This window comes from Pseudophryne corroboree, chromosome 5 (assembly GCF_028390025.1).
Source record: "Pseudophryne corroboree isolate aPseCor3 chromosome 5, aPseCor3.hap2, whole genome shotgun sequence".
NCBI lineage: Eukaryota > Metazoa > Chordata > Amphibia > Anura > Myobatrachidae > Pseudophryne > Pseudophryne corroboree.
This window is the reverse complement of record NC_086448.1, coordinates 101,429,570-101,442,634: the sequence shown is the minus strand read 5'-3', so window position 1 is coordinate 101,442,634 and position 13,065 is coordinate 101,429,570. Positions and strand designations below refer to the sequence as shown.

The following is a 13,065-nucleotide window of genomic DNA, read 5'->3' as shown; positions in this document are numbered from 1 at the left end:
AAAAAGTTTCTGGCGCCCCTCCCATTGCTATATTAAAAGTAAAGAATTAGCGCGCTCCGTGCTCCAAAAAGAGGGTGTGGCCTCACTGCAAGGGGTGTGGCATTGCAGGAAGAGACTACTTTTACCCTAGTTTTGCAACCTCCACGCCCAGACATTAGCCACCAAAGGAAAAAAAAAAATCCTGATTCATGCCCTTTACATTATTTGTCATTATTCCTCCTTATAGTAATGCCTCTTACACATTATGCCACACACGTAATGCCCGTGACATATTATACCACACACAGTAATGCCACTTACACAATATGACACACACAGTAATGCCTGTTACACATTATGCCACACACCGCAATGCCCCTGACACATTATGCCACACACCGCAATGCCCGTGACACATTATGCCACACACCGCAATGCCCGTGATACATTATGCCACACACCGCAATGCCCGTGATACATTATGCCACACACCGCAATGCCCGTGATACATTATGCCACACACCGCAATGCCCGTGACACATTATGCCACACACCGCAATGCCCGTGATACATTATGCCACACACCGCAATGCCCGTGATACATTATGCCACACACCGCAATGCCCGTGATACATTATGCCACACACCGTAATGCCCTTGACACATTATATCACACACCGCATTGCCCATGATACAGTACGCGACACACCATAATGCCCATTACACATATTATCACACACTGCAATACCCATGGTACATTATGCCACACACCGTAATGACCGTTACACATTATATAACACACCGCAATGCCCATGATACAGTATGCCCACCCCCACCCCCACCCCCGGTAATGCCCATTACACATTCTATCTCACACCGCAATGCTGGTTATACACACCGTAATGCCACACACCATAATGCCCATTACACATTGTGCTCCACAGTACGGCTTCTAATTAATTTTTAATTACCTGCTCGTTGTCAGGGTTCTCATGCTCATTGCCAGGTGTTTTATGCTTGTTGCCAGGGGTGTCATGCTCTGGGTTCCATGCTTGTTGCCACGGGTGTCATGCTCATAGCCATGGACCTTGTTGGCAGTGGTGTAATGTTCGTTGCCAGAGGTGTAACTCTCTGCGTGTCATGCTTGTTGTCAGGGGTGTAATGCTCGTTTCAGGGGTGTAATCAGGGCCGGCCCACTGCATATGCGGGGTACGCAGCTGCAAAGAGCGCCTGATGATGAGGGCGCTGCTGCCGTGTTACCCCGCCGCCCCCAGCCACGCTGGAAGAGGTAGCCTAGCTGCAGCACTCCCTCCTGTCAGTGCAGCTGATTGACAAGACTTTCTTTCACCTGCCACTGCTAAGTGTGTGTGCCCCCGCCCGCCAGCATTCTCTTTTCCCTCTGCCTCACTGCTGCCTCTGTGCCCCAGCACCCTAGCCCCGTCACCCCCCTCACGCCACCGCCGCGTGTAATGGAAGTGTCGGGAGCGCTCCCAGCATTTCCGGGTAACTATAGCGCTGGCCTGACACTGACAGATGCTAGAGGTCAAGTATGATCTCTAGCGTCTGTCTTCTCCACGACGGAGGAGCGCTACGGACCGGCCGGTGGGGAGTTAATTGCAGACTCCCCCCGAAGTTTGGCAGCAGCGAGCACGGGTCGAGCGACCCGGATCGTGGCTGTGAGCTACCCGTCGCTCACGAGCGACGAGTTGGCGACCGCTGCATTAGAGAGTGCATGGTCTAGGCCCCTTGATAAGTATATATAGTAAATACCGCCAGTGCACATGATAGTGTACCAGATTAATAACCGCAATGCACTGTATATAATATGTATAATTCAAGTGCATAGTCTGAAACTTGATCCCTAGAGGAGGAGGTGGGAGCCCCGGGCAGTGGGGCCCACCGGGGGTGGGGTGGGGGGGGTGGGGGGCTACTGTGGGCCAGTTTAACCCTGTCTCAGCCACTTCTCTCAGTATGTGAAATTGGGGTTTCTGAGTGTCATCTGGCGACAACCAGATGTGTTCTTTGCACAGGTGACAACTGCGGTGTGGGCGTGTAGCCAGAGCTGGGTGCTGTGCTTATGCTGAGGGGATGCCCATTTCAGACGGGTGTCTTACACCTGGCATAGGGTACTAGGGATGACAGCTGTGCCTGCGAATGGGAAACAGTGGGGCGATGCATGAAGTGCGTATAGTCTCATTAGCATTCCGTTAGCAAGATGTCTGTATTCCGGCTGCAGCCACAACCTGCGTGTAACTTAGTCAGCACCAGTATATAGTGATCCCTTACAAGAACAGCTCTGTGAACTAATCACCTTCAGATGTGGTAAGGAATAAAGGATGTAAGTGAGAGGGTAACTTCATAGTGGAAGACACACTAACAGCATCTTCTAAAAGGGCCCATTTATCAATTAGTTTTAGTTAGTTAAAACTCGTTGCATATGACAATTGGTGCTCCAGCCAATCAGCTCCTACAGTAACTGTTATGTTGACAGTTAGAAGCTGATTTGCTGGAGCACCATTTATCACACGCAACAATATCTAAGATACGTTGATAAATGGGCACCTTAGAAATAAGTATTTGCACCGAAGCCTGACTGAATTATGCATAATAATAATGAGGACTGTGATTTGAATGCTGTAAGTAATGAATTTCACTCTTTTTTAGAATTCTGGTCACTAAATGAGACATCTGTGAAGTTTACTCAGGCAACAAGATCCCGGAGGAAAAAGAGAAATGTGAGTACAGCACTTTGCTTTGGGTAAGCTACAGTACAATGGGCCTAATTAAGACCTGGTCGCAAGCAGGCGTTTTTTGCACTGCTGCGACCAGGTAGTCGCCGCCTACAAGGGTAGGGGGTAATCACTGTGCAGGGGTGTGAATGCATGTGCAGAGAGCTGCACAAACAAAAGTTTGTGCAGTCTCTGCAGAGCTCAGGACTTACTCAGCCGCTGCAACGATCCGGCCTGGAGCTGACGTCAGGATCCCTCCTTTAAAACGGCTGGACACGCCTGAGTTTCTTCGGACACTCCCTGGAAACGGTCAGTTCACACCCACAAACGGCCTCTTCCTGTCAATCTTCTCGCGATCGCCGGTGCGATCGCTTTCTTCAGTAAGTCTATCGCTCTCCGCCAATCCCCGTCGCCAGGGGGCGAAGCGCCTGCGCATTGCGGTGCATGCGCAGTGCTGACCTGATTGCAGCGCTGCAAAAAAAAGTAGCATGCGATCAGGTCTGAATGACCCCCAATGTGCACAGGTACAAGTTATTTGCTGCTTTCTCTAACGTCCTAGTGGATGCTGGGAACTCCGTAAGGACCATGAGAATAGCGGGCTCCGAAGGAGGCTGGGCACTCTAGAAAGATCTTAGACTACCTGGTGTGCACTGGCTCCTCCCACTATGACCCTCCTCCAAGCCTCAGTTAGATTTCGTGCCCGGCCGAGGTTGGATGCACACTAGGGGCTCTCCTGAGCTCTTAGAAAGTTATAGTCTTAGAATTTGTTATTTTCAGTGAGACCTGCTGGCAACAGGCTCACTGCAGCGAGGGACTAAGGGGAGAAGAAGCGAACTCGCCTGCTTGCAGCCGGATTGGGCTTCTTAGGCTACTGGACACCATTAGCTCCAGAGGGATCGACCGCAGGCCCAGCCTTGATGTTCGGTCCCGGAGCCGCGCCGCCGTCCCCCTTACAGAGCCAGAAGCAAGAAGATGGTCCGGAAAATCGGCGGCATGAAGACTCTGTCTTCACCAAGGTAGCGCACAGCACTGCAGCTGTGCGCCATTGCTCCTCTCACACACTTCACACTCCGGTCACTGAGGGTGCAGGGCGCTGGGGGGGGCGCCCTGAGGCAGCAATAAAAACACCTTGGCTGGCTAAAATACCTCAATATATGGCCCCAGGGGCTATATATGAGGTAAATACCCCTGCCAGAATTCCATATAAAACGGGAGAATAGGCCGCGAAAAAGGGGCGGAGCCAATCTCCTCAGCACACTGGCGCCATTTTTCCCTCACAGCTCGGCTGGAAGGAAGCTCCCTGGCTCTTCCCTGCAATTCTACAGTACAGTAAGAGGGAAAAGAGAGGGGGGGCATTAAAATTGGCACTGTATACAGTATATTATATAAAAAGCAGCTATTAGGGACATAACTCAGTTAGTCCCTGTATATATATAGCGCTCTGGTGTGTGCTGGCATACTCTTACTCTGTCCCCCCAAAGGGCTTTTGTGGGTCCTGTCCTCGTTTAGAGCATTCCCTGTGTGTCTGCGGTGTGTCGGTACGGCTGTGTCGACATGTTGAATGAGGAGGCTTATATGGTGACAGAACAGAGGCCGATATATGTGATGTCGCCCCCTGTGGGGTCGACACCAGAGTGGATGGATAGGTGAAAGGTATTAACCGACAGTGTCAACTCCTTACATAAAAGGGTGGATGACGTAACAGCTGTGGGACAGCCGGCTTCGCAGCCCGCGCCTGCCCAGGCGTCTCAAAGGCCATCAGGGGCTCAAAAACGCCCGCTCTCTCAGATGGCAGACACAGATGTCGACACGGAGTCTGACTCCAGTGTCGACAAGGTGGAGACATATACACAATCCACTAGGAACATCCGTGACGTGATCCCGGCAATAAAAAATGTGTTATACATTTCTGACTTTAACCCAAGCACCTCTAAAAATGGGTTTTAGGTTTGGGGAGAAAAAACAGGCAGTGTTTTGTTCCCCCATCAGATGAATAAATGAAGTGTGTGAAAGCGTGGGTTCCCCCGTTAAGAAACTGGTAATTTATAAAAAGTTACTGATGGCGTACCCTTTCCCGCCAGGTGGATAAGTTACGCTGGGAGATATCCCCTAGGGTGGATAAGGCGCTCACACGTTTGTCAAAAAAGGTGGCACTGCCGTCTTAGGATACGGCCACTTTAATAGGTACCTGTTGATAAAAAACAGGAGGCTATCCTGAAGTCTGTATTTACACACTCAGGTACTAGACTGAGACCTGCAGATAGTGCTGCTGCAGCGTGGTCTGTGACCCTGTCAAACAGGGATACTAGTTGGCAAACATAAAAACATATTAAAGACGTCGTCTTATATATGGGGGATGCACAGAGGGATATTTTGCCGGCTGGCATCCAAAATAAATGTAATGTCCATTCTGTCAGGAGGGTATTAGAGACCTGTCACTGGACAGGTGATGCTGACTTAAAAAGCGCATAGAGAGCCTTATAAGGGTGAGGAATTATTTGGGGATGGTCTCTGGGACCTCGTATCCACAGCAACTGCTGGGAAGAAATAATTTTACCTCAGGTTTCCTCACAGACAAAGTACAGTCCTTTCGGCTTCAGAAACAAATGGCGCTTCCTTTCTGTACAGAGACAAGGGTAGAGGGAAAAAAGCTGCACCAGTCAGCCTGTTCCCAGAATCAAGATTCTTCCCCCGCCTCCTGTGAGGCCACACCATGACGCGGGTGCTCCACAGGTGTAGCCAGGTACGGTGGGGGGCCGTCTCAAAAATTTCAGCAATTAGTGGGCTCGCTCACAGGTGGATCCCTGTTTCTTTCAAGTAGTATTTCAGGGGTACAAGCTGGAATTCGAGATGTCTCCCCCCAGCCGTTTCCTAAAATATGCCTTGCTGACAACTCCCTCAGGCAGGGAGGCTGTGCTAGAGGCAATTAATAAGCGGTATTCCCAGCAGGTAATACTCAAGGTGCCCCTACTTCAACAAGGACGGGGTTACTATTCCACACGGGTTGGGGTACCGAAACCGCATGGTTCGGTGTGACCCATTTTATATTTAAAATCCTTGAACACAAAAATTCAAGTTCAAGATGGAATCGCTCAGGGCGGTTATTCCACGATATTACATGGTATCGTGGGACATCAAGGATGCTTACCTGCATGTCCCCATTTACCATCCTCGCCAGGAGTACCTCAGATTTGTGGTACAGGATTACCATTACCAAGTCCAGACACTGCCGTTTGGACTGTACATGGCACCGAGGGTGTTTTATCAAGGTAATGGCCGAAATGTTGATACTCCTTCAAAAAAAAAAGGGAGTTGTAATTATCCCGTACTTGGACAATCTCGTTATAAGGGCGAGGTCCAAGGAGCAGTTGGTAGTCGGGGTAGCACTATTTTGGAAAGTGCTACAACAGCATGGTTGGATTCTAAACAGTCCAAAGTCACAGCTGGTTCCTATGACACGTCTACTGTTCCTGGGGATGGTTCTGGACATAAACCAGAAATAGTGTTTCTCCCGGAGGAGAAAGCCAAGGAGTTGTCATCTCTAGTCAGAGACCTCCTGAAGCCAAAATAGGTAGCGGTGCATCATTGCACGCGAGTCCTGGGAAAAATGGTAGCTTCCTACGAAGCAATCCCATTAGGCAGGTTCCATACAAGAACTTTTCAGAGGGACCTGTTGGACAAGTGGTCCGGATCGCATCTTCCGATGCATAGGCTGATAACCCTGTCTCCAAGGACCAGGGTATCTCTACTGTGGTGGCTGCAGAGTGCCCATCTTCAAGAGGGCCGCAGGTTCGGCATACAGGACTAGGTCCTAGTGACCATGGATTCCAGCCTTTGAGGCTGGGAGGCAGTCACACAGGGAAGAAATTTCCAGGGACTTTGGTCAAGTCAGGTTATTTCCCTACACATAAATATTCTGGACCTGAGGGCCATTTACAATGCCCTGAGGCCGGCAAGGCCTCTGCTTCAAAACCAGCCGGTACTGATCCAATCAGACAACATCACGGCAGTCGCCCATGTAAACCAACAGGGCGGCACAAGAAGCAGGATGGCGATGGCAGAAGCCACAAGGATTCTCCGATAGGCGGAAAATCATGTGTTAGCACTGTCAGCAGTGTTCATTCCCGGAGTGGACAACTGGGAAGCAGATCTTCTCAACAGACACGACCTCCACCCGGGAGAATGGGGACTTCCTCCAGAAGTCTTCCAATAGGATTGTACACCATTGGGAAAGGCCACAGGTGGACATGATGGCGTCCCGCCTCAACAAAAAGCTATAAAAGATATTGCACCGGGTCAAGGGACCCTCAGGCGATAGCTATGGACGCTCTGGTAACACCGTGGGTGTACCAGTCGGTTTATGTGTTCTCCCCTCTGCCTCTCATACCAAAGGTACTGAGAATAATAAGAAGGCGAGGAGTAAGAACGATACTCGTGGATGGCCAAGAAGAGCTTGGTACCCAGAACTTCAAGAATTTATATCAGAGGACCCATGGCCTCTACCACTCAGACAGGACCTGCGGCAGCAGGGGCCCTGTCTGTTCCAAGACTTACCGCGGCTGCGTTTGTCGGCATGGCGGTTGAACGCCGGATCCTGAAGGAAAAGGGCATTCCGGAGGAAGTCATTCCTACGCTTACTAAAGCCAGGAAAGAGGTTACAGCAACTCATTATCACCGCATATGGCGAAAATATGTTGCATGGTGTGAGGCCGAAAGGGCCCCAACAGAGGAATTTCAACTAGGTCGATTTCTGCATTTCCTGCAAGCAGGAGTGACTATGGGCCTTAAATTGGGTTCCATTAAGGTACAGATCTCGGCTCAGTCGATTTTCTTTCAAAAAGAACTAGCTTCAGTACCTGAAGTTCAGACATTTATAAAAGGAGTGCTGCAGAGTCAGCCCCCGTTTGTGCCTCCTGTGGCACCTTGGGATCTCAACGTGGTGTTGAGTTTCTTAAAATCACATTGGTTTGAACCACTAAAAACCGTGGATCTGAAATATCTCACGTGGAAGGTGGTTATGTTATTGGCCTTGGCTTCTGCCAGGCGAGTATCAAAGTTGGCGGCTTTGTCTTGTAAAAGCCCTTATTTGATTTTCCATATGGATAGGGCAGAATTGAGGACTCGTCCCCAGTTTCTCCCAAAGGTGGTGTCAGCGTTTCACCTGAACCAGCCTATTGTGGTGCCTAGGCTACTAGGGACTTGGAGGACTCCAAGTTGCTAGACGTTGTCAGGGCACTGAAAATATATGTTTCCAGAACGGCTAGAGTCAGAAAATCTGACTCGCTGTTCATCCTATATGCACCTAACAAGCTGAGTGCTCCTGCTTCTAAGCAGACTATTGCTCGTTGGATTTGTAGTACAATTCAGCTTGCACATACTGTGGCAGGCCTGCCACAGCCAAAATCTGTCAATGCCCATTCCACAAGGAAGGTGGGCTCATCTTGGGCGGCTGCCCGAGGGGTCTCGGCTTTACAACTTTGCCGAGCAGCTACTTGGTCAGGGGCAAACACGTTTGCAAAATTCTACAAATTTGATACCCTGGCTGAGGAGGACCTGGAGTTCTCTCATTCAGTGCTGCAGAGTCATCCGCACTCTCCCGCCCGTTTGGGAGCTTTGGTATAATCCCCATGGTCCTTACGGAGTTCCCAGCATCCACTAGGACGTTAGAGAAAATAAGAATTTACTCACCGGTAATTCTATTTCTCGTAGTCCGTAGTGGATGCTGGGCGCCCATCCCAAGTGCGGTTTATCTGCAATACTTGTACATAGTTATTGTTAACTAAATCGGGTTATTGTTGAGCCATCTGTTGAGAGGCTCTATTGTTTCATACTGTTAACTGTGTTTCATATCACGAGTTGTACGGTGTGATTGGTGTGGCTGGTATGAGTCTTACCCGGGATTCAAAATCCTTCCTTATTGTGTACGCTCGTCCGGGCACAGTACCTAACTGAGGCTTGGAGGAGGGTCATAGTGGGAGGAGCCAGTGCACACCAGGTAGTCTAAGATCTTTCTAGAGTGCCCAGCCTCCATCGGAGCCCGCTATTCTCATGGTCCTTACGGAGTTCCCAGCATCCACTACGGACTACGAGAAATAGAATTACCGGTGAGTAAATTCTTATTTTTAAAATCAGTGGGAAAAATATTGGTTGTATTAGGAGCGGTGTGCTGGCAGACAATATGACTACATACAGTAAAGGCCGCTATTTTACAGCCTGTCGGAGAGATATAGAGAAAGTGCCGGTGACACCTGGAGCCAGTGGAAGCAGCCATTTGCCACTGACCAAATATCTATGAGAATGTAGTTAAAGGGGTCTGATATGATATACTGGCTGACGGAATGCCGGTTGTTAGTATCCCGACTGGAATACCGGCAGCGAGCACCCTTGCGGGCACACTGCTCTCGCCCGCGCTGTGGGCCCGGTGACAGCATTTTTCTATTAAGGTAATTCAGGAAGCGCCGGCTGTTTACTGTATAAACTGCCTACTGGGGCGCTGTGCATGCTGGCTCCTTATACTCTGTGTCTCTCTGAAGGTACTCTGGGGGGAAGCTGTGTCTAACATTTTCGTGTGTGTGTGTGTGTGTGTGTGTGTGTGTGTGTGTGTGTGTGTGTGTGTGTGTGTGTGTGTGTGTTTGTATAGCTCACATAAACATTGCTAAGAACTCTGTATCCTGTGCTGCAGAGTGTGTATCTTCTCCCGAAGAGTCTATTCCTTGTACTCAGGACTGTAATATACGGTCTCAGCCTTCTGAATCCGAACCCCCATGGGTGGATTCTATTAGGGAATGATATCCCAGATTTCATCTCGGATAGCTCTAAATGAGACTGAAACACAGGTTTTGAAAAAGTCTGTTGAGGTTTTGTCGTATTCAGCTCCCACTACCTCTTCCAAGACCCCAATTAATTACCCTAAGTTGACATGGATACTGACTCTGATACAGGGGACGGTGATGGGGATATGCAGGGGGGAGATGCATCCCTTGCTAAGGGGGTGCAACTTATGATTGAGGCTATTAGGGACGTTTTACACATTACTGATACGGAACCTGAGCCTACAGAGGAGGCTTACTTTACTGATACTAAGAATCCTCTATTACATTCCCTGCGTCTAAGGAATTAAACGCATTGTTTGAAAAATCCTGGGAAAACCCGGAGGAAAAAAATTCCAGATTCCAAAAAGGGTTCCTATTGCTTTTCCTTTCCCTGAGGAGGACAGGAAAAAGTTGGAAATCCCGCCTATAGTAGATGCTTCTGTGTCTAGATTATCTAAAAAAGTGGTTTTACCTGTCCTAGGGTCCACCACTTTAAAAGTCGGCTGACCGTAAGATTGAAACTACACTCAAATCTTTATACACAGCTACTGGCGTAGCTTTAAGGCCTACTATTGCTTGTGCATGGATTTCTAAAGCCATAATAAGGTGGTCAGGCATATTACTAGAGGAATTAGATTCTATGGATAGAAGTGACATTGAATTGAAGGACTCTGCAGGTTTCATGGTGGAAGCCATGAAGAACCTTGGCCACCTCAATGCGAGGGCTTCTTCCATGGCTGTCTCGGCACGCAGGGGACTCTGGCTGCGCCAATGGTCTGGAGGTCAGGCTCTGTTTGGTGAAGTGTTAGATGCGTGGATCTCCACAGCAACTGCGGGTAAGTTAACATTCCTTCCCTCAGCTACACCACCTGCTAGGAAATCTTATCCTACGTCTACCATACAGTCCTTTCGGACTGTGAAAGCTAAGAAGTCCAAACCCTCTTCCACTTTCTTTAGAGGAGGTCGGGGGAAATCCAGAAAACCTGCACCAGCAGGTTCACAGGAACAGAAACCCGTTTCTGCTTCCTCAAAATCCTCAGCATGACGGTGGACCTCCCAGCCTGGAGATCGGGCAGGTGGGAGCAAGATTAAGAAATCTCAGTCATGTCTGGGTGTCATCAGTCCTAGACCCCTGGGTACAAGATATTGTTAGCCAGGGGTACAGACTGGAGTTTCAAGAACTCCCACCTCACAGATTCTTCAAATCAGGCTTACCAGTTTTGCTGACAGAAAGTGCTATCCTACAGGAAGCCATTAAAAAATTGCTAAGGTCAAATGTTATTGTTCCAGTTCCACCTCGCCTAACAAACAAGGGTTATTACTCAAACCTGTTTGTGGTACCGAAACCGGACGGTTCGGACAGGCCAATATTGAATCTAAAGTCATTGAACCCTTATTTGAGGGAATTCAAATTCAAAATGGAGTCTCTGAGAGTGGTGATCTCAGGTCTGGAGGAAATTAAATTTCTATTATCACTGGATATCAAAGATGCATACCTTCACATTCCGATCTGGCCGCCTCACCAGGCTTATCTCAGATTTGCGCTGCTGGACTGTCACTATCAGTTCCAGGCACTGACATTTGGCCTCTTCACAGCACCGAGGGTGTTCACCAAGGTCATTGCGGAGATGATGCTACTCCTCCGCAAGCAGGGGATGAACATAATTCCTTATCTGGACAATCTGCTGATAAAAGCGTCGTCCAGGGAGAAGATGTTACAGAGCATTACTCTCTCAACTCAACTACTCCAAGATCATGGGTGGATCTTGAATCTTCCAAAGTTGCATTAGGAGCCGACAAGGAGACTGTCCTTCCTGGGGATGATCCTCAAAATGGAAGTACAGAGGGTGTTTCTGCCGGAGAAAAAAGCGTTGGTGATACAAGCGATGGTCCGGGATGTCCTGAAGCCAGCCCGGGTATTGGTTCATCAGTGCATTCGCCTTCTGGGAAAGATGGTTGCCTACTACGAGGCTCTACAGTACGGAAGATTTCATGCACAGTCTTTCCATCTGGATTGACTGGACAAATGGTCGGGATCTCATCTTCACATGCACCAGAGGATATGTCTGTCACCGAAAGCCAGAATCTCGCTCCTCTGGTGGCTGCAAACTTCTCACTTACTAGAGGGCCGCATGTTCGGGATTCAGAATTGGATCCTCCTAACCACGGATGCAAGTCTCAGAGGTTGGGGAGCAGTCACCCAAGGGGAGAACTTCCATTTAAGGTGGTTAAGTCTGGAATCCATCCTTCCGATAAACATTCTGGAACTAAGGGCCGTGTACAACGGTCTTCTGCAAGCGGCACATATTGTGAAAGATCAGGCCATTCAGGTTCAGTCGGACAATGTAACGACCATGGCCTACATAAACCGACAAGGCGGAACGAAGAGCAGAGCTGCAATGTCAGAGGTAACAAAAATCATCCTCTGGGTGGAAAAGCACGCAGTGGCGCTGTCAGCGATCTTCATTCCGGGAGTGGACAACTGGGAAGCAGACTTCCTCAGCAGACACGATCTCCATCTGGGAGAGTGGAGCCTTCGCCCAGAGGTGTTCGCAGAGGTGTCAAGTTTTTGGGGGATACCTCAAATAGACATGATGGCCTCCCGTCTCAACAAGAAGCTTCAGAGGTACTGCTCCAGGTTTAGGGACCCACAGGCAGTGGCGGAGGACGCCCTGGTAACTCCGTGGGTGTTCAAGTCAGTGTATGTGTTCCCTCCACTTCCGCTCATCCCAAGGATTCTCAAACTAATAAAAAGAACAAGAGTTCAGGCGATCCTCATTGCTAAGGACTGGCCAAGACGGGCTTGGTATGTGGATCTTCTGGAGTTGCTGTTGGAAGATCCGAGGCCTCTTCCTCTTCGAGAGTACCTTCTGCAACAGGAGCTGTTCGCTTATCAAGACTTACCATGGCTATGTGTGACGGCATCGAGGTTGAACACCAGATCTTAGCTTGGAAGGGCATTCCGAACAAAGTTATTCCTACCCTGATACAGGCTAGGAAAGGAGTAACGTCTAAACCAGTGATTTTCAACCTTTTTCCATTCGGGGCACGCCGAACAAAATTCTAAAATTGCCAAGGCACACCATCAGTACCCCACAAACAACCCCCCCACCCAAAAAAAAAAAAAAAAAACAACACACTTTGGCCCACATGGGGACTTAAAACACACATTGGTCCCCACAGTAATTGCACATATTGTCCCCCCACAGCAATTACACCCCCCCCCACAGTAATTACACATATTGTCCCGCCACATTAATTGCACGTATTGTCCCCCCACAGTAATTACACATATCATCCCCGCCCAGCAATTACACACATTGGCCCCCCCACACACACAGTAATTACACACATGGGCCCCCCACAGTTATTACACATATTGGCCCCCACATTAATTCTGCACACTGTTCACACAGCTATTACTGTAAAATTCATACAAATACACTGGACCATACCTGTAAGGTTTCAGTATCACTTTTGCTTTTGCCTCTCCCTCCCTCAGCGTCAGCCGGCAGGGGTTAATGCAGCCGTGAGCAGTGAGGTGC

The 13,065-nt window shown here is 49.2% G+C and overlaps 1 protein-coding gene across 7 annotated transcripts in view; it reads left to right on the top strand.

The window, feature by feature from the left end:
• ADAM22 (ADAM metallopeptidase domain 22) overlaps window positions 1-13,065 on the top strand; it is a 500,813-nt gene that overhangs the window by 326,668 nt on the left and 161,080 nt on the right. For all 7 annotated transcript variants that reach the window (XM_063921513.1, XM_063921518.1, XM_063921515.1 and 4 more), the window contains exon 8: window positions 2,644-2,714. In XM_063921513.1, coding sequence (XP_063777583.1) covers window positions 2,644-2,714 — 71 coding nt within the window. The remainder of the gene's footprint in view (window positions 1-2,643; window positions 2,715-13,065) is intronic.